The 26,251-nt window shown below is 39.6% G+C and overlaps 1 protein-coding gene across 12 annotated transcripts in view; it reads right to left on the minus strand.

Moving 5' to 3' along the window:
• YAP1 (Yes1 associated transcriptional regulator) overlaps positions 1-21,078 on the minus strand; it is a 111,606-nt gene extending 90,528 nt beyond the window's left edge. For 5 of the 12 annotated variants that reach the window (XM_058545348.1, XM_058545346.1, XM_058545343.1 and 2 more), the window contains exons 1-2: positions 20,326-21,076; positions 17,056-17,306 (exon numbers count right to left, since the gene is read on the minus strand). In XM_058545348.1, the coding sequence (XP_058401331.1) occupies positions 17,056-17,306; positions 20,326-20,646 (572 nt within the window). In that variant the 5' untranslated portion in view covers positions 20,647-21,076. Of the gene's footprint in view, positions 1-17,055; positions 17,307-20,325 lie in introns of all 12 variants that reach the window. The other 7 variants (XM_058545347.1, XM_058545341.1, XM_058545337.1 and 4 more) reach the window with 2 other exon arrangements.
• Positions 21,079-26,251: the final 5,173 nt, after the last annotated feature.

Genomic DNA, 26,251 nt, shown 5'->3' on the forward strand with positions numbered 1-26,251 from the left:
TATTAAAACTGACTGTAAAGAATAGACTCTGAAACACATGGAAAATGTCTGGGACTGCTATGCTGTGGCTCTAACAACACGGAACAGCTCTTCTGTCAGAAGGCCATAAAAACCCCTTCCTTGGCTCTCAGGAATGGTGACAGCTTCTCAGTTTTTGTGCCAGAAAAGAAGATACAAATGCGAGAGAGCTAGAAGTTTAAATCTCGAATTTCTTTTTTCTGATATCTTTTTACAGTTCAATGGAGAATAAACAATTAGTGATATGTTAGTATTTTCTCATAAAGAACCATACTTAAAATCAGTTTGTATTCTTACCAGAACGACACCCCAAAACAAATCACTAATTGTTTATCTAGAAAGCTCAGTTCTCTCTTTTCTAACTCCTTCAGCCCTAAATATCAATTCCATCTTAATTTCTACTTAAATCTCTTAATGTCACTGTTAGAGCTTTACTTTTCATTTTCCTCCACAGTAAGAAAAATCTCTTCTCTAAAAATACCCCTCCTATTGCCAATATTACTAAGTGTTTTCTGCTTAACAGTAGTATTTATATATTACATTTAGTATACTTGATGCTGAATGGAAAGCACTGTAAAAACAACATTTATGTCAGATAATACTTCCTTTCATATTTATACATAGACCTGGGAATTCACGTGAATTTTTTCACTGATTTTCACAGCATTTTGGAGCTAGAAAAGTTCTTAGAAATCATATATTCCAATCCACTAATTTTTACAGATGAGGAAACCAAGGATTCTGGAATTAAGTGAGTAAATCAGCCAGCCAGCCACATTATTAAACATGTATTATATGCTAGACACCATGCTAAGTGCTTGAGACATAATGGTGAACTGAATGGGCCTTGCAATATCCAGTGGGGAGACAAGCAATCAGGAACCTCAAATTCAAACAGGAGGGAAAATTTTTTTTACCAGATGTAGGATTTTACTAAAATCACAAAATGTCAAGTTACAAAACCACTCACAAATAAAGCAAAGTCAACAAAAGGACTCAGTACTCAGCATAGCATAAAATCCTATTCTATCTAATCCTGTCCATCCTTCAAATACAACCAAAGACCAAACTCCTCCACAAACCTTCTCCAACAACTGCAACATAGCAATCTCCTCTTTTTCAGGTTACTAACATACACTATACCTAGGGCTTACCACATTGTTTAGTAGTCAGCTAGGTATTTTCTCATGCCATTTCTAACGGTTTCATACACCTTGCCTCTTAACTGAGGACATGGGGACCACAAGGGTCTCAAGCCTTATGTTCTGGCTCTGAGCCCAGTGCTGAAGCTTTCTGAAGGCACGAAAACAGATGAAAATAACTCAATGCTTCTGAAATGACTAGGAACAACATTTAAAAGCAATTCTCAACATTTTTTGGTGAGGAGTTAATATGTGCTGGCACTATGGGAGGTGTGGGGAATACAGTATCAAGAGGTCTGCAAGTGAAAATGTATTTCCAATGCAGCCAGGTTAGGAGGCTAGAAGAGGGGACTCTAAGGCAGATGTGGAGCTAGGAAAAATCTGGGAAGCCGCTCTAGGGGAATTAACATCTGAACTGAATCTTGTAGGAATTTGTATTTCATTTAAATAGTTCCTGGAAGGGGAGGGGGGGCATGATGAAATCCAAAAAGCAGTTCCCAAAAGCTACCATTTAGCTAAATTTAGAAATGTCCTAAACCTTAACTTAGGTCACAGAACTAGAAAATTTCACTCAATTATAACTGCCACGGTTAAGAAACTCCCTATTTCACTCAATCTAACTGTGAAACTCAAGAAGATTATTCAGGAATTACAGTGCCATTTTTAAAAGGCCTAGTAATTTGGGGGGAACATCCTATAATACTGTTCTCTTTTTCCTTTTAGTCTATGCTGACTGTCATGGGTTGTTCTGGGGGTTAGGGGGCCGGAGGAGGGGAGAGTTATAGAGACATAGTAAATTAGGAAATACTTCTCTCTTATATATAACGTCCATGACTAGAAAACCATTTCAAATATCCTAGATTATTATAGCTAGAAATGTCAACACTTTCAAAGAATTTGAATTAAAAACAGATTTCTATTCTTGTAACATAATTCCTGTTTTTATCAATTGATGCTTTCTTGAAATTAAAATCATAGGTCTTCCTAAAAACCATTTTTCTCAGTCATTTAAAATTTTCCTGAAATTGAATCCAGAACAATGGGAAAACAGATTTTTTTATAGGATGGGGATACCGTGGAACAATGCCTAAATTTTTTAAGATATCAAACCATAACACAGAAAAGCTACTAAGCTTTAAAAGTTCAACACCAAAGAGTAAAAAGGTTGTAAAATTCACAGATTAGAAGTGTCTTGTTTAAGATAAAACTGTTACTAATTTTATCCTGACCAGACTGAAACTCACTGGTTTTCAGTTCATCATGTGGTGTTATCTAATCAAATATAATTTCCAAACATTCAGATAACTCCATTCATCCCTTGATGACAAAAAACACAAATGAGACAATTTTATTTTCTACGCTATTTAAAAAAAAAGTCCATGGAGAAATGAATAATGTTTTCATAGGTACACAACAAAGTTACCCAAAATCCAAAAATCAAACTCCTCTCAAACATAGACTCCAGGTCTAAAGCATGCATACATTAAGTTGGAATTCCTTTGATAAACAACTCTCAACATCTGTTTCTGTGAGATTAAGCAAAACTGCTGGAAAAGTTCTGCATTTGATAAGATGACCTGATTTTAATTAACTAAAAGGGAGTGGGGGATGGGAGAATCATTGTATTCTTGGATGCCGAACTATTTCTTGAAAACTCAAAAACTAGCTTATATCCTATAATATATCCTTAATAACCTAACCGTTAAGAAAGTGGGTTTAGAATACGTGAAACCCTCCTGCTCTTTAAAAAGTAAACGACTGACAATAATTGAAGAAGGCAAACTTTGCACAGCAGTAGTCCAGAACTCTTACTCCACACAGGCTGCAGGGTGGGGGCCTCAGTGACTGCCGGCGCGTAATCACTGACTTGCTCAGCAACTCTGCTGTAATGGCTTCAAATTGCAGGCCTGAGGAAATGCGCCATAAATAGCTGCTCCTTTTTCTTGTAAAGGCTCTTCATAGACCCAATACAACTTCACTACCAAAAATGGAGGAGTCACCATGGATCTTTTTTTAAAAAAAAAAAAAAAAGTCAAGAGAACAACTAGGGATATCCTATTAACCACATTACTCATTTTGGGAGTATGAATCACAGTGCTGAAATCTGATTCACTGTTTAAATTCAACTTCTAGGTAACAAAAATTACAATGGATTAAATCAGTTTTTATAATCACTCAATTTCCAGAGGAAAAGAACTGTTGTTTTTACACGGCTTCAGAAAAAAAAGATATATCCTTATTTTTGAAATTAAATGTTTGAGAACGTCTTCATTAACTCCCAGTGAAGCTGTGCTCCTGGAGTGTTCATTCATAAGCAACCTGGAAACCTCGATATGTGTGGTGTGGTCACAGAAAACACTTTTCTGAAGCAGAAGCAACATTTATAAAAACGTTCTCAAATCACTGTGATTATTTGCCCCTTGCATTACTTTCTAGTTATGCATATTTACAGATACACATACATAACTTGATTATTCAGATAACTTACTAGCCTGTACATTAATAAAAATTCAATGAATAGTCAATTAACAAAGTCAAATCTATTAGAAATAACTGAAGATTTTTATCAACTTAATTGAATTTAGGTAGGGGAAAAAAAGCAGCAATGCAATTAAATCAAATACAAGTAAGCACCAGGAAATCCAGGTTCCATTTCTGCTACAGTTTTAACTCTGAGTTCATGCTTAAATTAATCTAAAGATAAATAACTTAAAATGAGACAGGTTTTTTTTGTAGAACAGTCAAGTTTTAGAGGATAACTACAATGAGACGTCAATTAGAATTCATGGTCTTGAACATAAATGCTGAACTGTAACCAAAAGGCTCATATTCTGACCGACCTACTGAATGGTTTAAAAATAACTTGGCTGATTTGATTGCACCGCAAGAGGAAACACCTATCAACTTAATATTTACATTATTTATAAAAAATAGATTTTACTTCTTAACAGTAGAAACTTTTTCAGTGACATTACGTTCTACCCTGAGTTTTCTAGGCCCCAGCTGATAATTCATCCAACTTGAACATTATTTGAAAAAACTTCCAATACAAGTGTGGTAGATTGAAGAACATGGCCACAATATTCTGCAGCTCCTCCCATCAAGAGGCAGTCTACTTTTCAACCCCTTGCATCTGGGTTGATCTTGTCACATGCTCCCCGATCAACAGAATGAAGCAGAAGTGACATTATGCAACAGCCTCAGGAGGCTTTGCAGCTTCTGCCTTCATCCTCATCCATCAACATGTAAGGAAACCTCTGTGCGCCTACAAGAGGTAAATGCAAGCAAAGAGCAAGATGGCAGCCGCCTACAAGTCAAGAAAACAAGCCTCAGAATGAAACCTACCTTGCTGGCACCTTGATCTTGGACTTTGCGGCCTCCACAACTGTGAGAAATACTTCGTGGTTGTTTAAGCCACGCAGTCTATGGTTTTTTGTTACAGCAGCCCAGCTTACTAAGACAACCAGAAACAGTAAATGACCTCCATGTGGCATACTATAAAAGAGTTGAAATCTTAACAGCCTAATATGTTGCAGTTGACTATATTCATTTCTTAATTACCAGCATTCCTGAAACTCCTAACTTCCTTCCCAAACCATATTAAACTCTGAGTTTAGGTAAAGAATTCTGACTGTCTTGTGTCCCATAAGTTTTATTAATAAATTTAAAATCCTAGAGTGTTTTATAATTTTATTTATTTCCCCCCAAAGCCCCAGCAGATAGTTGTATGTCATAGCTGCACATCCTTCTAGTTGCTGTATGTGGGACGCGGCCTCAGCATGGCTGGAGAAGCGGTGCGTCGGTGAGAGCCTGGGATCCGAACCCCGGGCCGCCAGCAGCGGAGCGTGCGCACTTAACCGCTAAGCCACGGGGCCGGCCCCCTAGAGTGTTTTAAACGACAGAATTTAGTTTCCAGAGTAACTTCTAATGGTAACAGGTAGAATATTAGATTTGTTTTACAATTTATTGTAATAAAGTCAATTAATAAACAAGCACTCAAATATTTATTTGGTTTTGGTAATGTAAAATGGACTGAACATCTGATTCTGCTTGTCTAAAACAAATTCTAAAGCTTAATTTTAAAAACTCTTTAAATCTCTGAAAGAAAATGTTGCAGTCATCAGTAGCTTTCCTATGCAACTGTAAAAGTAAAATATTCTAACTTTTTACACCATATTTTACTATTTAGTTTATGCAGTTTCAATATCTAAAACAGAAATAATCAATGTATGAAAAGGGTTTATATTCACTTTGCTTAATTCCAATAAACTTTACTTGGTAAACAAATGAACATTAAGCTAAATTTAAACAGTAGCAGAAAAATGAAAACAATCCCTTTCAACTAGGATTTTCTAACAAATAAGTGTCAAAAAGTAGCAAAAAAAAACTTCAATAGGCTGTAACATCAAAATAAACTTTTAAAATGCATACAGGATACAACTCTATTTGACAACGTTCTTATAATGGATGGTCCTCAATTTTAGAACACTTTTTTTCCAAGCGGTTAATAAAACCAAGCCATTTAATGGTTTTTCAAGTATTTAGATAGTAGAACTGTTTTTACAAAAGGCCCAAAGTCAGAGTGCAGATTTAACCACAATTAACAGCTTCATTTTGATGAAGGGAGGAGTCTCTTAACATGCAAATATCAGTCAAGGCAAGAAGAGCAAGTCATTTGGCTGTTATCAGAAAACCTTTCTGCAGCTCAGTCTTTGACTCCCCACCTCCTCTATCCCCACATTCATTGAGTTGAAAATGCTAATTCCATAAGCATAACTTGAGTACTGTCTCTTCACCGTCCCACTGCCACCACCTCAGCACTTCTCCCCTGAACGCCCACAGTTGTTTACTCACTAATATCACTTTTACAACAACAGAATTTTATTTTTCATTCATGTAAGTCTAAAGCAGTCAAATACTCCCTTATCCATGGAACAAACTTGTAATACCCTAAAGTAGTACTATTCATTTATATGCAGAAAACAAGCAGCAGTATCTTTTTTTAATAGTTCTAGTTGAGTTTAAGAATCTGAAACTTATAAAATTAACTTTAGAATACACAAAGTAAATACTCTAGCATCTTTTTAGCATGGAGTTGCACAGCAATAATAATTATACAAGAACTACAGGCATTAATCAGGGTGACTAACAACCAATAGACTCTGAAATAAATGAGCAGTCTAAGGGATGTCATCTGCCAATAAATACATCAAAAGCTACATACATACTGCTGAACGCAGAGGGTAAGATCTATCTTTATTGAGCTTATAAATAGTTAGCCTTAACAGGTTCTCCAGTGAGACAGTTAGCAATGAAAAGGCAAACAAGATGACTTGCAATGAATGGAATCTTGAGACCCATCCAGTCCATCAAGACTGACATATTAATTTCATCCCAATTCCACAGAATGGGACCCAGCAAACCCTTAAAACAACGGCTGTTACATAAAACCACTATGTAGGTGGTTTATGAAATCAAGAGACCTCTAAGCACATATAGTGAATTCAAAGAAAATAACTAAGATTGGCAGAGAGAAAGAAACAATAACCACATCAATGCAAGTGACCCAACACACACCATCCGGAACCAAGTGGGTCTTTTTTGAGAAAAAATCACCCTGTGTTTGAAGGAGTAGAGGTAGTCAGGCCACGGACAGAGATGCTAGCCAAATTCTTGTCTATAATGCGATAGGCACTAACTAAAAACTTAAGAATAAACAGGTACACAAAGGGCATGCTTTGTCTTCAAATACAGAAGACGATATTAATTTTATATATCATTGTCTAGAAACAGCGATTATTTTGTCATCCATAAGAAGAGATTTGTACCAGTTCTAACAGGAAAGTCTGCACACCCTCCAGCTGGGAGGGGTTAAAAGTGATCCTATTACATCATCTGGAGCCCATCCAAACTACACCATTTCGGAAACATAACCTATATCAGTCTGAACATGTGTAGAGGAAAAACAGAAACATCTGTATTTTGGCCAACTCTTCCCCAGTGTCTTTTTTTTTAATCTTAAAAAGTTATCCAGGAGAGCCTGGTGAATTTTAACTGTGACCCTATCACTGGTTAGGATTAGTTCCAGGCAGAGTCTCCAAAATCTCCATTTATTTAGCTCATTTCTAACATTAGCACTTGGTTATTTTAACACATTTCCTTACCCTACATATTTAACTAAGATGTATTAATTCTGTTCCATTCCTTCACACCATTCAACATTTTAATACCTTTTACAACCCAGAAGTATTGACTTTTTCAGTACCATTTAACGCTCTCCTCTGATGGCTAAAGTGCTCTGGTCTGGTTTTGCATTGGTCACTTAAGATTTTATGTGGTTTTTAAAAGGTTTGCTTCCTCTTTTTCCACAAAAGATTTCCGTATGTAACTACTTTTTACCTATTCAAGGCAGAGATTGCTGAAAAAGTGGATCTGGAGAAATTCAACTTGAGAACAACAACAAAGAGTCCTAACTCATCTCAGTCACCATCTATGGGTGGATCTATTTTAACCTAAACCCAGCTTTCATGAAATTCTAACTACTTACATTCCCATGGTTAGTTTATAGGTAAAAAATACTCTCTCTATACTAATATTATTCTGTAACACCTACAATGGCCTAGTGAAGACTGAGCACAGCTACTTTTCTGAGCTACATCTATTCAAAGAGCACTTGCCAGGGAAAGCAACAACCTAAATTAAGAAAAAATCAAGTTATATATCTCTGGAGGTTAACCTACATAAGTATACAGTAATTATTTAATCAATTTAGATATGCATAAATATTTTCTTTATCCTACCACCATCCGTATTAATGAAAACTAGGAGGAAGAAAGGAAGAAAGGAAGACAGACACACACTAATTTCATAAGGCTGTTTTACTTTAAAGCCCTACTTTTTAAAGCTGTGTAGACTAGACAAAGAACTTGAAAATGACATACAAACAGATAGGAATATCTCTACTATCATATATAAGAACAGGAATTAAGTCTCCAATCTCTCTGCCCCTTCACACTGTTTCAGAATCCAAACACTCTGAACAAAATTCATCCACTGTCCAACGCCAACCACCCTGGTGTCAAAGTATACAGTTCCCCCTTTAAGAAAATCCAACACACCAAGTTGGAAACTAGCAACACCGACAGTAAAGGGGACAAATGTAGTGGAATTAATCATTTGCCTGGTAAAAGCATCTACTTAAGTATTCATTAAAAAGTGATCCTGTGATATTTAAGTCAAATCATATGAAACTGTCACTGTTTTGGGCTTAGAAAATGGCCAACTTGATTTAGTCAACCTAATAATTACAAATTAGATTCACAAAAATTCAGCCTACATAGAACTTTTTAAAAACCTACTGCACATCCTCCTCCCTGGCCCAAGCAGGGGATGGGAAATTTATCTTCAGAGAAAATGGACTCAGAGGCTCTGGATTCAGACCCATGGCACAGCCAAGAACAGGGATGAAGCCCCACCCTGTTCAACTCTAAAACACTGGTGGTCAGTCTTAGCACTCATCACCATCAATGCTCTCTAGAGAGGGGACTGGCAGATTTTCATCTGGAGAAAATGGCCACTACAAGAGAACCTAAGATACTGATACTGAGGACCCCTCACAACTTCAGGGCCTGGTTGATCCCTGTTCTATCACTCTCCAGGGAAACCCACTTAAGACAGTGAAAGCAGCAGAAGAAAATTTAAAAAGAAACACCCACTATAATATCCTCAGAGAGACATTATATTACTATATCCATGAAATAAGAACAGCATGTTATTAAAAATAACAAAGGAACAATGAGCTCAGAAAAGAGTCCTTAGAAGTTAAGAATGATAAATAGTTTTTTGAAGAAAAAAGAAATCGACTGAAAAATTGAAAGCTAAAGTTGAAGGAATCTCCCAGAAAGCATAACAAAAGGCTAAGTCAAGGAAAATAGCAGGGAAAAATAAGAAAATTAAAGAGTTATTCTGACTAGCAAGAATTCCAGAAAAGGATAAAGGATAAAACAGACTGGAAGAAATTATGCAGGAACTACTAAAAGAAATCTTTCCCAGGGCCAAAGACTGTGCAACAGCACTGCAATACTTTAAGGAGCACCATTTACATTGAAGACTGAGTTTCCAAACCATGCAGTGTTTACAGAGAATAAAGACAAGGTGCACACCAAGGCATATCATGAAGTTTAAGACCACCCCGTAAAGATAAAGAAAAACATACCAAAATCCCAAAGGGAAGCAAATTGGGTTTAACTGCTCAATAAGAAAATTGAAACATAGAATAAAATGCAGCAGTGCCTTCAAAACTCTAAGGGGAAATAATTCGACCTTGAGTTCTACCACCAAACTGCCCACCAAATGTCAACAGATACAGATATTTTTAGACACAGATCTCAATGCAGTTACCTACCATGCACCCTTTTTTCTCAGCAAATTCCTGAGGAATAAGCCAATGCTAAGAGTGAGCAAATCAAGAAAGAGAAAAACAGTAAATAGGGTATCCAACCAAGAAGAGGGATGCAGGGACTTGCCAGGATGAAAGTAAAAGGAAGTCCCAGTATGAAACCGCTGAAGCAAGTTGAGAGCAACCAGTCTAGCCCAGAGCAGGAAGACAAAGGACTGAGGAATGCTTCCAAGGGGGCAAAAAGGCAACAGAAATACAAACAAACAAACAAAAGGCAATTAACAATTCCAAGAAAATATCAAAGTTGTTCAGGAAATCACATTACATTATACAGCTCAGCTGCAGGCAAACCCTAAAGAGTCACAAGAATGTAAAAACACTTAAAAAAATTATAGTAAGTATACTGGGAGGATTATGGAAAGGAGGATTGTAGAGGGTGCAGAAAATTTAAGAAATAGTAGTGCAGCATATTTTATAAATATGAAATTTTTAAAGGTACTGGGGGGAAAAATCTCAAGGGAGTTGACTGTATCTGGAGAATGCAAGCCAGAGATTTAAAAAAATGGGTCAGAATTGCTCTTTTTCTTTATAAACCTTCTACTACTAGGGAATTTTCTAAATCTATGTATATGTTACCCACCTAAAAATTAAATTTCAAAATATGTTTATATATGAGGCAATGAAAACAAGCATCTTTAAACTCCTCTCCTTGGCAGAATCTAGGTGCTTCTTCCCCTCCTCCTTTCCTGAATTTTTCAATTCTGTAATGAGCACATGTTATTTTTATAACAAAAAACAAACACCTTATTAAAAATCCATAAAATGAGATACATGGGGGAGGAATAAGAGGGAGGGAGGATAGTTTTATAAATATAAAATAACTCCACATTCATGCTTGTACAGAAAAAAACCCCACATCTTACTCCCACCTCCTAGGTAGGTAAGATGGTAGGGTTTAGTTCCTTTCCAAGAGCCTGCTCCATATTACCATCACTTCAGGATATGTGAGAAGTTAAATTTCAAACAACTTTCTAGTCCACATTCAATTTTGTGAGAGCACATAGTAGCACTCTGAATAAAGCCGTCTTTACTCTAAACCCCAAATCAAATAGTCTATAGTTAAGTTTTCATGCATTTATCAAAAAAGCTAAGTAAGCAATTACAAGAGGAAGAAAGGAGCCTTTAACAAAATGTACCCTCACCACCCCCAAATCAGGACCCAGCTGAAGAATTTGCTAAGTCTAGTGACTAACACTATCCTGCGAAGAGATAGAGAAGCACACTAAAGTGAAGATAATAAGTAACAGTGCTAAACACAAATAAAGCTCTGAAAATATTTGGTGGAAGAAAACAGTAGTATTTTAATAGATACCTCTATTTGGATTATTTTGTTAATTTGCAACATTATTCAGAGTAACAACATCTTATCAAATTTGATGTGTTAAAGATTATGATTCTTCTCATGCTAAGAGCCAATGAGGATTAAACTACCGACCACTTTTTCTTGTCTAAAATATCAAAGAGAAGGAAAAAAAAAAAAAAGAATTGTTGTGATTTATACCAAACTTCTTTGTTTGCTTTTAGAAGGGGTCAAGCCCTACACAAACAGAAGTGCTTCCACGGTGGCAGTACTTGTTCCCAGGAAATTTGGTGGTACAGTACTTGAGCAACCAGAACCATGGAGCAACTCTTCTTCATAAAAACAGCAATGTCCCTTTCATGGCTTGAAGTTCTGATTAATCCTAGAATCAGAAGCCTTTTTTGTAAGAACTGCATCACTTCGTAACCATAGTTATGGAACCATACAGCTCTTTAAGACCTCCCTTTTATACAAAGCTACTCAACTATTATTAAACTTTCAAGCCATAATTAATGGCTAAATTATGCTATAAGTGAAGGTAGCAAATTAAGCTTGAATAATCCTAAATCTTAACAACTGACTTTTAAAATGACTTCACTCTGATTTGCCCTAAACCTAAACTTCACTATACATTTTTTCAACCAAAAGGTTAGGTTTAGAGTTTACTTATCTTCAAAAGCCTTAAGGTAAACAGCAATTCAGAGTCATGCTAGCATTACTATTTTAGGATACTAATTTACATTATTTTTCTAACTATAAAGTAAAACATATTTCTCTACATTACGAATGAGAACTGACCTCAGGGTTTCAAAAATGCTTTTCTTTTTTTTTTTTTTGTGAGGAACATCGGCCCTGAGCTAACATCTGCCAATCCTCCTCTTTTTGCTGAGGAAGACTGGCCCTGGGCTAACATCCGTGCCCATCTTCCTCCACTTTATATGGGACGCCACCACAGCATGGCTTGACAAGTGGTGCGTTGGTGTGCGCCTAGGATCCGAACCTGCAAACCCTGGGCCGCCACAGTGGAGCGCACACACTTAACTGCTTGCACCACCACACTGGCCCACAAAAATGCTTTTTTTAAAGTTTCAACTATTCAAATACCACCTAGGTTTTTCCCTTAATAGTTAACATGAGGCTTTTGGGGAGGAATATTTTTTTAATGTTATTTTTTTAAAGAAAATTAGGCTACCATCTTGCAGCCAATTGAGTCTGCTGCATTTAAACATCTAGTTTGTTAACTAAATATCTTTCTTAGCTCACACTAAAAACACTCATTCCTTCCCCCCCAGAAAATAAATTAATCTCTATGTTCTATTTAATACGTCACATCCACTATCTTCCAACTGTGTTTTTTCTGCCACTGTATTCGACAGTTCCTCCAGAGTTTTTCTGCCTAAATCATTGTGGCACTGTGGGCCATTCTTCCCCGGGATGCCCATCCACTGAGCAGAAGCAAGCATTTTTTCTGAGAGCTGAGGGCATACTTTCATCTTCTCTCTCCACTCATCCTCAATAGCAAGACAAACAGGCAGAGATCGGCCCTCCTGTCAGATAGGGTAATACTTTGTGACTGCAATTTGAACTTTTTGCAGCTTAATCAACATTTAACAGCAATATTACAAGCTTTTCATTTTTAAAGGGAAATCACTTGGGTTACACTTGATATGGCAAGAAACCAAAAAACAGAATAGCCTTATTCTTTTTTTGTGTGTGTGAGGAGATCAGCCCTGTGCTAACATCTGCCAATCCTCCTCTTTTTTTGCTGAGGAAGACTGGCCCTGGGCTAACATCCGTGCCCATCTTCCTCCACTTTATATGGGATGCCGCCACAGCATGGCTTGCCAAGCAGTGCGTCGGTGCACGCCCGGGATCCGAACCTGCGAACCCCAGGCCGCCACAGCAGAGGGTGTGCACTTAACCACTTGTGCCACCGGGCAGGCCCCAGAATAGCCTTATTCTTTATGAAACTGTTTCCTTTTAAAACATCTAATCATGGCCGGCCCCGTGGCTTGGCGGTTAAGTGCATGCACTCCGCTGCTGGCGGCCTGGGTTCGGATCCCGGGCGCGCACTGACACACCGCTTCTCCAGCCATGCCGAGGCCGCGTCCCACGTACAGCAACTAGAAGGATGTGCAGCTATGACATACAACTATCTACTGGGGCTTTGGGGGAAAAAAATAAAAAAATAAATAAAATTTAAAAACTCTTGACGTGAATAGAAGATTGTTGTAAGAAAAAAATATTATAAAACATCTAATCATTATGGTAACAATATACATTGTATGTGTTTACAGTCTTATACTGGGTAAGCGTTTGGGAGAAGAAGCATAGATCAAATTATAACAAGAAATGGTTTAATTCATCTCCTTTGATACATTTCTGAGGCAGCTTTAATTAGGGCAGTGGAGCATTCATTTCTGAAATAATATATAGCAAAAAAAAGAATCAAACCACTTAACAGAGATCAATAACAGCTGCAAGGCAAGTTCACTTAATGTTGGGATACTGGCTAAGTTATATATGCTGTGCGATGTTGAAAATCTCTGAAAAAATACCTTTTTAAACTATGGATCAAGATACTCAATATATATAACTTTTAATCAAATCCTAGCCACAAGAAACCTTGAAATTTCAAGGACTAAAAACACTGCAGCCAGTTATTCAGAAAATGATAAATAGAAATGAGAAACAAAATGACCTTTTAAAAATTAGACGATCACTATTAAAACAGTGCAAATCCACAAACTTCTAAAATCATTGGATCAGATTTCTTAAATCAAATTATAAGGTCCTGTATGGTACATTATATACAAGAAGTTCTTTGTACATGGTAATAGTTACAAGGTATCAGATTCAATAAAATAAATCTGAGAAGTAAAAACATTCCTTATAACCAGAGATATTATAGAATACTAATTCAGGAAGTTATTCAACAGCTTATAAAGAAATAGGAAGTTGTTGACCAACTACTTGAAGAACTATTTCCTGTAGGAAAACTATAAGACAGCTGAAGAAGGCAATAATTCTCAGAGTAATAAAGAGAAAGAATTCTTTTTAAATAAAAGCTCAATATACAATGTTGAAGAAATTAGTTTTACACAGTAAATTCAGTAGAACAAATATTATATGTAATATACAGACAAAACTTTTTTTTACGTACTTCACAATCATAAAGAGCTGGCATATGCGTCATTGATAAATGCAGCTGGTACCACACTTTCACCTTATCACTTGCCAAGCTAAGGTACAAGTCTTCTCTTCTCCAGAAGATCTTACTAACCTAGGGAAGGCTTTGAAAATACCAACCATCAGTTGCCCATAATCCTTCAGTAATTATGCTGCCTTGAAACTAGAAGATGGAACAACGGACTTCAAAAAGTTATTCATCTATGGTCACAAGGCAACAATTAGCTGTTTCCAAAGTCAACATTTCTAAGTTTTCAATCAAATTACATCACCTTGCACGTATGGACCGTTGATGGTCAGATTTCTTCATGCCAAGTATAAATCTCAATAAATTATATACTTTGTAACTTAAAAGTTAGTTCCAACAAGTATCTAAGAAGATGTATAGTAAGACATAATTTTTCACTGTTGAAATGAGTGTAAAGTATGGAACTACATAGTTTAAATCTTCATTCTACATCTAGCCGGCAACAAGAACCCTCTTTAGACACAAGAGGAAAACATATAAGTACTGATTGCAAAGACAGCCTGATTTTAAACCATCAAAACTAGGATAAAGATGAACTTGGACAACAGTAACTTGGCTCCAAAAGCTTCATTCACCATCATCTTTGACTCACAGTCAGGGTAGATATTAATCTCATTTATCTGTGCAGTACACAAAAATAAGTTATGACAACTCATACAGCCCATAATATCATGGAAGTAGCTAAAAACTGGACGTGAACTAATCTTTTTATAACTTTTCTCCAAATGGCATATTGTTCATGAAATAGATACTCCTTAGAAAAATATGAAATTTTATAAGCCCACAGTACCTATCTTCCACATCCAATGCTTAGGGTGCCCTCTCCACAATTCCTGACATGTACCAACTAACCTCTGATTTTGCCTGCTTTTATTGACCAAGACCCATCTCTCAGGGAAAACCATTCTATTTCTGAAAGGTTTGATATGAGAAAATTATTCCAAGGAGTCAAAAACCTCATGTTTCTTATTATAGAACAAGCCTAATTTTACTTCCACGTGAGAATCCCTCAAAAATCTTGAAGAATAATCATGTTTCTCTCTCCTCTTTCCCAGCTTCTTTTCCAGGTAAGCTTCTCTCCACTCCTGCAACCATTACTCATATGGCATAATTTTCATATTATTCTGGCCTGGTTTACCTTCCCTCCATGCCCACTCCATTGGGGTGTTTGGCTGGGAGGGGGTGTACACTAATTCATCTTTATCACTATCTTTAAGAGAAACATTTCTTGTCAAAGTAACAACCATTGGAAACTTTTAAAAATAAATTATAGAATATTTATTTCAGCTCAAAACAAAAAGACCATTCAAAATAATGAAAATATAGGCAAATACCATCTACAAGCAATTATTACAGATACAAAAGACTAAGAAGAGCATAAATGTTGCTCTTTAACCTTATGCTTTTAGCTACAGCATGAACCAAAGAAAGGAGGCAAGCAAGCTATTAAGTTGTTTAAAAATCTCCCCAGGTCAGCCTGTGACCCAGCAGGGAGAGGTTCAAAAAAGTACAGCCTTTCTTTTTCCTCCTAACAACCTGGTTTGTTTCCACTCTTTTTCCCTTCAAGACACATCCCTCACAGCTAGCAGCTCTTTCAATCATTTACTTTGGAAGTCTGCTTGAGAACAAATGATCTTGCTCATGCAGATGAGTTTGCCAGACTTGTGTGTACTTTCCAGTCTCAGGCACTTTATTGTTCTGGTTGAAACCTGACCCTTTGAAATGGATACCAGGACACCAGAAAACGAATTAAAAAAAGAAGAAAAAAGTTGCAGGAAAGGGGCCAAAAAACTGCAGAAACTTTTCAAGATCTAACTTTTTCCTCTGCCATTCTCCTAAATAAGCCTGTCACAGAACTGTTTCTTACATTACAAAGTAACTACCCACCAAGAAACATTTAATATAAAATACTTATTGAGATTCACACAACAGTATCATTAATTGAATTATCTGATCTAATAAATAAATGTTACATTTGCCTCAGGAGATTGTCAAGACAGATCTTAATCAAAACTTGGATTGTTTTTCACTTCATTATCTCAACCTGATTAAACAGTACTAAGTAAGCAACTTTTTAAAAACATCAATTTCAGTCTATAATAATTACTTTTAGAAACCATTTTGTATACACTTAATCCAAAAAGCCAGATAAAAATATTAAGGTCTCATCTATAATTTCAAAGTGACAGGGGATAAAATTCTATTTTGATCTTTTCAGCTTTAATGATATTTTGCCACTTTGTTAAAGACAAAAAGGCTGACAAAAATAAATAACCCAATGCCTTTGTTTTGGTTTTCCCAGAGAAGAGGGCTTCTGTCCTAAAGTCCTGCTAGCTTGAAAGAAGTTTGCCAGAGTGACTGCATATCAAACCTAAAAATTCATATTTCTCTTCACATTTTGGGGAAAAAATGGATAAATCACATCAAACCGCAGGTAAAAGGTTAGTCATTTCACAATCTAAAATACTGTAAAATTAGACTCCCAAATACTTATTTTGTAGTTCTACCAATAAAATATTTATTTAAAAAAATATAAGTAGCGCTATACATATCTCATAAGCCTATGCCAGCCTTATAATTCCCACAATTTGAAATTTTTCACGGTATTCTTTCAGTTTTCAGTTAAGCTAATCAGTAGGTTTGGCACAAACTCAAAATGAGAATATCCAAATTGCCTCAAAAGAAAAGGTTATTAAAAGGCTCTAAACCCAGAATCAATCTTTCAAAATATTACCCAAGCCAAAGAAGGTATTTAGGGCGTATCAAACAGAAAAAAAAAAAATTTTGGAAGATATAACTGAGTTTCACATAAATATTAAGTAAAATATAAAAATAAATGACATTTTATATTGATGTCACTGGACTGTTTTCCAAAATATGTTTTTTTAGAACACTATCTCCCACCATTATTTTCACTTACTTTAAAAAGTATCTCTGACCAGAAGATGTCTTCGCCATCTCCCAGCCTGCTGGCAGAGGTACGTCATCAGGTATCTCAAAAGAAGACTGTCGAAGGTGTTGAGCAGCTGGTGTAGCTGCTGGGCCAGAGACTACTCCAGTGGGAGTCAGTGTCCCAGGTGATACGGCTCCCAGCTGCAGGGAAGCTGGAGAAGAATGAGCTCGAACATGCTGTGGAGTCAGGGCTCCTGCAGTGCCTGCATCAGTACTGGCCTATTAGGAATATTAAAAGGAAAATTTCTTAAAAATTGTCTTTCAAGTGAGTCCCTTTAAATTTCCTAGATAAAATTTCATTGCAACCAAATACCTAAGTATCAAAGGCAAATTACAATATTTAATATTTGACAGAGAGGAATACAGGTTTGCAGATGGATACTTTTAAATGGTTTATGTAATTTTAATATGTACTTTTACAAACATTCGTAATTTTATTGATGAGCAGGCCACCTAAGTAAATTTCGACCTATTACACATTAGACATGCTTTCTACATATTTTAGAAGCCAATAATACAGAAAGAATGAAACATTCCTAAAATAAGAAGTGGTGAAATTTTAAAATCTAATTTCTAAAAGGCCAAGGCAGTATGGGTGTTTTTCCAAGTTCTAAAATGTTCCAGGTATAAACACAACCCAAGGAATATAATAACTATGCTCTTTTTCTTTTTTTTTAACTAGGTTTTAAGTAGTTAGTGATTTTTTCCTACCAAGCCCTAAACACGTGACAATTGTCATTTTTTTCTCACCATGGACAAATGCAATTAATAAAGCAATCATCACAAGTTATACAACTTTTAATGAATGCAAAAGATTCAGAACCATCCAAATGTTCTTAAAAGCCAACTAATGAATGAAATGAAAACCCAATCATATATCTGTACCTAGATGATAAAGATGTCAACAGTTCAATTATAACTTAAGAACTTACACACTTACATATTTTCAACTGTGTAACAACAGAAGAAATTCTGCACTCAGACTCTAAAGAACTGGGTTCTAGTCCAAGTTGGTTAGCGTGACACTGAACAATATCTTAATCTCTGAGAGCCTCAGTTTTCTCATTTGTAAAATAGCTTCTTTCATGATGGAAAAATGGAAAACACATATATGAATGAATTTATATCCAATAGTTTGTGGACAATAGTATTTACAATCCACATTCATACTATTCATAATCTAGTATAGTTATTTAAATTCCTTGATTAGATTTAGGATTTGATCATCAAAAAGATAGAACTTCATAGATTCACATAGGCAAGAAAGGGACACTGGAAGCAATCAGCGGAGGCATTTACTCCTTATAGCCAAGTCGAGTACATTTCTGAATTTCCCATCAGAGTAAATTTGAATTAGGAAATCATTAGCAGAAACAAAAGGCAAACTTACACATACACAACATTTAGTTAAGAAACTTACTAAAAAGTAACAAAACTATAGATTATGAATAGTACGAATCCATAAACTGCTGGATTCACGTGCAATTATTTACTAGAAGTGTAAGTACACTTTTCAGGTGCAATTCTTTTGGGCTTATACATGCCACAAAATGAGGAATTCAATGTCCTATATGTATTATACTTTCAAAACATATTAAGTAACCAGCTGCATAGCTGTGTAGTCTGTAGGGTGCAATGGTAACACACATTTACCCATAATGAGTCCAGACACCCACTTCCAGGGGGAAGAGAAAAAAGCATACCTAAGTCTACTTCTTACAAACTGAAGTGTTTCGGCAAGCAGCTAAATTGTTTTTCCTTCCTCCTCCTTAACCCAGGTTTTTGTCAGCAAGTCAAGGGAGTTTCTCTGAGTTCCAAAACCCCCTTAGTCTGCGGCAGAACATACAACAGGCCTGCAAACAGGAGGGGGAGTGGGAATGGGAGTGGGGGTGATAACTCTTCTTTCCACTCAAGTTACAGCCCGAGTGGACTAACTACATTGCAGTACTTGGAAAACCAATTAACTTTTGGACAAAGTTCCTAGGCTGAAGTTTAGCCTGAAGCAAGTTTTTTAAAAAAAAGAAAGAAAGGAAAACCTACACTAAACAAATCTACTGGGGCCTGTCGGAATGTTAACACTTTCATAATAGTTTCACTTCATTGCTGGATGAAGTTGACAAAATAAGCGAATGTTGTCTATGTGGAACAGCCATGTTCATATCCTCAATAAGAATTAGAAAAGCAATGGCGAGCCTCAACTTAGTCATCGCTTCCCAAACATTAACTTTTAATCACAGTTGAACTAGGCAGGACTCGGCCTATGAGTCAACCTGCAGTGTATTATCAAAGGCTTGTGTTAAAACCAAGGCATTGTAAAGCGCAACTCAGGACCTGCGCAACGTGCACATGTGGCTAGTTTAAAAGCATTTCAGCAGACTGTAAATAATAGTCCACAACTGGGAAACCAACACGTGAACCTACGAAGTTTGATAAGAGCGAGCCTGCCCCAGTTCCAAGGCGCAAGGGAAGCGCGGGAGTAAAAGCTAACTCCATAAACAACTTCCAGGAAAGTCTGGATCCTGTATTCAGAAAGCGCCGGGGCCGCGAGGAAAATAAATGCTTTCGGGAGGGGGAGGGGGAAGGGGAGGGGGAGAAGGAGCAAGAAACTAAATGGACTGGTTGAACCCCCACCCCTAATCAACACTGGAAAACAAGAGAACAATTATTTGACTCCCCAGGAGACTGAAGTGGACCGAGAGGCCCCGAAGGAAAGGGGGCCCAGGGCTCAACTTCACAAACTCGGCCGCCACTGGCAACTCACCCACACACAAATGCCAGAGGGGGGGCCCCTCCCCCTCCCGGCCCGGCGGCGGCGAAGGTGCGGAGCGCGGCGGCGCGCGCATTGTGCGAGCCCACCGCGGCCCGGGCCCAGCTCTCCCCACCCCCTTCCTTCCTCCCCACCTCCCCCGCCACTCCCGCCAACCTCCCGGGAACCCCAGGAAGAAAGAAAGAAAGGAAGAAGGGGAAAAGCACGCCCCCGGGGCTGCAATCGGCAGACAGAAACTCCGAGGGGAAAAAACAAATCTCGGCCCCAGACTCCGGGAGGAGTGGGGAGCGGGGGACCGCGGCCGAGCGGGCGCCTCCAGTCCCTCGACTTCTCCGCGAGGTCCCCTGCCCCCACCCGGCTCGAGCTCCCGGAGCCCCCCTCCCCCGGCCGGCGCTGCGGCCGCCGCTCCCGAGCGCCCCCGGGCCTGGGGCCCGCCCGACGAGTTAGCGGGGAGAAGGGCGGTGAGGTTACCTGTCGGGAGTGGGATTTGGGCTCCGGCGGCTTGAAGAAGGAGTCAGGCAGCTTCCGGAGCCTCATGGGCACGGTCTGGGGCACGTTGGCTGTCTTGGGGTTCATGACGGCGTTGAAAAGCGCCTCCAGGTCGGTCTCCGAGTCCCCCCGGACGTGCACGATCTGGTGCCCGGCGGGGGGGGCCTGCGGCGCCGCCTGGGACCCCGGGGGTGCCTGCTGCCCGGACCCGGACGGCGGGCCCTGCCCCTGGGGGGGCTGCGTGGGCGCCTGCCCTTGGCCCTGGGGGGCCGACTGAGGCGGCGGCTGCTGCCCGGGATCCATGGTTTCTGCCTCCCTCGACGCGCACCCCGACCAGGCGGGCTGAGGGCTCCGCCCGGGCGCCCCGGCTCGTCGGGCCGAGACGGGAGAAGCGGCGAGGGCGGCTGGGCGGCGGGAGCGGCGCTCTCCTCGCTCTCAGGGCCGGGGGGCTGCGCCGCGGCCCCGCATCCCCCGCCCCGGCGCCTCCGCCCCCGCCCTGCGCCCCGGCTCCACTGGTCTGGCGGCTGCGCCTCGGGAGGGGCTGCGAGAGACCCGGACTTGCGGCGCCTGAGAACTTTTCTGCCTTCACTCCCTTGACGGATGCCGGACAGCTAGTTGCCTTTCCCCTCCCCCTTTCTCTTTTATTTCCTTTTCTTGTTCCTTCCTTCCTCCCTTTCTTTTCCCCGGCGGCGGCTGCGCCCGACTGAGACAGAAACTCGCCTCAGACGCCAAAACTAAAGTTGAGAGAACCGCCCGCCCGCCCGAGCCGCTCGCCGGCTCCGCCTCCTCCCGGCTCTTCCTTCCTCTGCGCGCCCGCCCGCACGGGATCCGCGGCCGGCCGCGGAGGGAAACTTTTCCCTGCAAGTTACAACATTCCTGCAGACTCCGGGCCTCCGACGCTCCTCCCGGCCACACGTGACCCAGTCGCCCTCAGTCCCGGACTGCGCCAGAGCTTCCCGGCGCTGGGGCCGAGAGCGTGCCTGGCCCTCCGCGACGGGAGGGCGGCCGGCCCGACGACGAACGTTGGGTCCAGTCTGGGTCGGAACCCTGGCCTCTGCGGAGAACGCGGCCGCCCTTGGCCGCAGGAAGTCCTACCGCCCAGCCCGGCGCCTTCGCCGCCAGTCCTCGGGAAAGGCGGACAGGCTTCCAGCTCGCCCCGGGATGCGAAGGCCCGAAGGAGTCGGGAGGGGACGTGTAAATCCACTTAAACTGCCCTCCCGTTAGCTGTACTTGACCATCCGGCGTGCCAGTGCGGCCTTAAATCCTCAAGGATAGGTTGAAGTTAAAATAGATACCCCAGACTGGCACTGATTTTAATAAGGGTCCGTTTTTTAACATTAACTTGATTTTTTTAAACTTCTTCATATGCAAAAACCCACTTGAAAGAGATAAACGATTACTGTGATTTGAAGCTTTGAGACTAGATGTGTGATTCAATGTAATTTACTAAAAAAAAAATGCATTTTTTAAAAGTGAAAACTTTTTTTAACACTCAGACTTGCAACATGGTCATGAAAAGCTCAACGCAAAAAATCAGTGCTTCACTTCGGTTACAGCATTCCTATGTGTACCTGCCTTTCATCCTCGAGGGGATGGGAGCCTACCCCTCATCCCTGTGCCTGGCACAAGACTGGACTCTGTGAATGTTGACTGAATAAGAAATGGATGGGCGAGGAGCTCACTTGGTTCTGTATATGGCAGTCTTATATGCAAGGAGTCCATTTGAAATCACTCAAGAGCAATGAAAGTTTGTTTTTTAATTCATACATTCTAATTTTTTTAAAAAAACAGCTTTATAGAGATATAATTCACATACCACACAATTGGTCCATTTAAGCAATTTAGTGTTTTTAGTATATTCACAGAGTTGTACATCACTCTAATTTTAAATCCACTAGCCCCTTCTAAACAAATCTGGCTTGTTTTAATGATTTTGTCTGCAATGCTAGTGAAACAGATGTATAAATAGGATTAAGCAAGAAAATGTCCCCTGAGCAAAAAGATAATCTCTTCCTCCAGCCAGGACTTGCCCAGGAGAATTCTGAGGAAGAATCTGTATCACTTGGTGGGGTAGGGTGGGGCCAGGGGAAGAGGCTTCAGACCCTCAAGATTGTAAGGCAAGATTCTAATCAGCTGCTCTGGACTCCCATTTCCTCTGAAAAAAGGAATCAGTGACGCCCATGACTGCTTCTTGGTTTTATCCCCACTCCCATCCCCAAATGTCAAGTGCATTTAACCACAAATGTGTAGGTTCTGGAGTTATAGAGATTTGATTTCAGATCTCAGTTCCACCATTTACGAGTTGTGAGACATCAGACAAGTTACTTATTTCCTGTTTTTTAATTTCCTTAATATTGGGGTCAGGGGTAATAACACCTACTTCATAGGTTGAGGTGTTAAATGAGACAATGGACATAAAGTAAGTATTTAGCCCAGTTTTTGACATGTGGTGAGTTCTGCATAAATGTCAGCTATCATTGTCCCATGTTCACAGATTACTTCACGTGTAGTAACATGGCCTCTCCTTTGCAGCAACCCCCTTTAGGGGCCCTGTTGGCAGTCTCTTCATCTCACATCCAATAATCTATCCACACAAACAAAGACTTTGGCCAGAAACTATGCATTAAAAACTTCAACTGAAAAAAAACTTAAGAACCAGTGATTGAACACCTAGGATTGTAATGGAAGCTGTCGCTTAACTAGAGCATTTACTACTATGAACACTATAATTAAAGGGCTTAGGGTACAGCAGAGGTTGCTTTGTTCAATATTGTTTCACCTGCCATTAAACTGAGAACAAAATTACTTTGATAAGTGGATTGAAAGGCTGTTTCGAGTTATGTTCTGTAAGCATCGCTGTAGCATCAACCAAGATTTTGGAATTTACTATTCCTCATTTATAAAATTTCAATCATGGGTTGATATGGGATAAAGATAACATGTACGCAATCCTTTGTCTCCTCTCTTCCTCTCCAGCCCCACTTTTAGAGCAATTATCAGTTTAAGGAACCTTGAGATAGGGAGTCGCCTTCTTCATACAAAGACCCACCATTATCCTGGATCATTTTCAATATCTGTATAGATAACTATCTCAAAACACTAGTCTTACAATGACTTGCCCTCTCAACTACAGTGGACCCTCATCTCCACTCCACTTTAGCTGCCTGCTCCTGTATCCACACCCTGTCATCCAGAAATACTCCAGTTGCAAAATCCAACAGTTATACTATTCTCTTCATAGCCATTTCGTTCTCTGGTTTCATTACTCACACCTCTCTCTTTTCTACCAACTTATCACTCCCTCCTGTTTTCACTTCTTTCCCAATTCACTTTAGAAATCATAACTCATTGCTTCAACCTCTCATAATCATCTATGCCCTCAATTCCATTGCCCCATGTATTTTAGTGAATTGGATCTATTAAACTGGATAATCCAGTTATCTGTCTTTTCCATTCCAACACCTAAGGCTTATGGCGGTCCGTGCCCAACATTCATTGAAAGCTTCAATCAAAGCTTTTGACGTTTTGTCCAAGTGAGGTTGTACTATCATCCCAGAGATGTACTGACATGACTACAAGAAGGCATTCACTGTAGAACTTTAAACTTTGTCCTATTACCAAATGACACTATCTGTAATGCATTATGAATTAATATTTTAAGTAAATTCTGTCATTATCTGGTGAATAGCACAAATATATTGCATTGTAATCACTGTGTGTTAAAAGTATTAATTTGCTAAGTGTAAGCATTTGAAATGTACTCTAGTTTTATAACCCTCTCTTGGCATTCCGGTATGACTGAATATACTGGGGACTTGAAAAGAAGAAGTATCCAGCCCTCTCCCAGCCTCTGGAAAGTCTAGTTGACACCCAGGTTCCTGGGGACAGCTGGAGGGAATCTCACAGGCGAGTGGATTGGTGCCCCTCCATATTTATCGTCTTTAACCAGGTTTCCTTGTGTCTGCAATTAGCTTATCATTCTCATGATATGGCTATTCTAAACTGTACCACTCTCCTCATCACATTTATTCATCATCTCCCTACCCTTCAGAAAATTATATCACCTCCATCTGCTCAGAGAAATGGAGGTCACCATGCACAAAATCCCTAAATCTTCCTCTGAACCTGTGGAAACATATATACAACCTCACAAGCCCTACCCTCCACAGCTACATTTTTGGAAAGAGCAGTCCGAATGACTGTTCTTCACTTCCTCACCTTTTGTTCATTTACCCTTTCACTCAACACACCTAAAACCGAACTCTTTACCCCTAACCTCCTGCACTTCCTACCACAGACACACCCTCCAAAGCCACATCCTCCTTCTGATTCATTATCTCAGTTAATGGCATCATGATCCACCCACTTGTTCAAGCCAGAAAACTGAGCGTCCTCTTAATTGCCTCCCTCTCATCATCACTTACATCCAACTGGTTAATAACGTGTGTTGATTTTGTTTCAGCTCTCTTAAGTCTGCTGCCCAGCTCCATGTCCATTTCCACTTCTACTTCACTTCCCATCATTTTTTTGCAGAGCTCCAAAATCATGTCCCTGCTTCTAGTTAATGTGGCTCCATCAGACTTCTATTCTGATGTCAGAGTGATCTTTCCAACATAAAAGTCTGATCGTGTTGTAATGTAATTCAGGACAAATTCACATCTCTTAGGATGATAGATAAGGGCCTTAACCATTCTAGTCTTTGCTTCTCTCCTCAACCAATCTCCTGCGACTCACCTATATATGTTCTGTTTTCCAGGCACACTGCATCACTTGTGGTTCCTTGAATAAGCCATTTTCCTTCTCACCTTTTGGCCTCTGCAGATGTTATTCTTGCTGTTTGGAACTCCCTTACTCCCCTTTTCACCTGGTTTCCCTTGGTACTCAACCTTCAAAACTTAACCCATTTGTCTACCCCTAACATGAAGCCCTCCTTGGCGCTCCCCTTCTCACTGGTCTCCACCCCACAGTAGGTGAGTGGCTTCTTCTCTGGGCTCTCACAGAATCCGCCCACCACCTCCAGCATAGAATTTACCATAGTTTGTTGTAATTATTTTTCTGTGTCTGTGTCCCCGACACCACTCTGAGTACTTCTGCAACAGTGCCTCTCGTCTCTTTATTCCTATGCCAGCAATGCTTAATAGTAGGTGCTCAATTAATATAGAAAAGAAGGAGGGGAAAGAGGTAAGGAGGGATCCCAGAGCCCAAAAGTAAAGGAATGGGTTTGGATCTCAAACAACTTGCTGCCATGATTCCAATTTTGAAAATTCAGTCTCCACAGACCAGACAGGTGTTTCTATATTATATACCTCTAAGACTTACAACACTTAATAAATGCTAGTGAATTTGCCTGAATTTTCAAATATTCTTGATGGAATAAAAGTAACAGTTAACATTATGCCAGAGACTGTGCTAAATGCTTTAAATGGAGTATCTCATTTAATCCTTATAACAACTCTATAAAATTAAAAATTAGGGACTGGCCTGGTGGTGTAGTGGTTAAGTTTGCGCATTCCACTTTGGCGGCCCCCGGGGTTCGCCAGTTCGGATCCTGGGTACAGACCTACTCACCACTCATCAAGCCATGCTGAGGCAGAGCCCCACATAGAAGAGCTACAACTTTACGACTATGATACACAGCTATGTACTGGGACTTTGGGGAGAAAAAAGAAAAAGAGGAAGATTGGCAACAGATGTTAGCATAGGGCCAATCTTCCTCAAAAAAAAAAAGAAAACAAAAAACCACCTTTTATAGATGAGGAAACTGAGGCACAGAGAAGTTAAATAACTTGCCCAAAGTTGTACTGCTGGTGAGTGGTGGAGCTGAATTTGAATCTACAGTTGTGATTCCAGAGCTCAAACTCCCCTTTGGGAATATTATGTTTAATTTTAGACAGTTCAAAAGGGTCAT

This window comes from Diceros bicornis, chromosome 7 (genome assembly GCF_020826845.1).
Source record: "Diceros bicornis minor isolate mBicDic1 chromosome 7, mDicBic1.mat.cur, whole genome shotgun sequence".
NCBI lineage: Eukaryota > Metazoa > Chordata > Mammalia > Perissodactyla > Rhinocerotidae > Diceros > Diceros bicornis.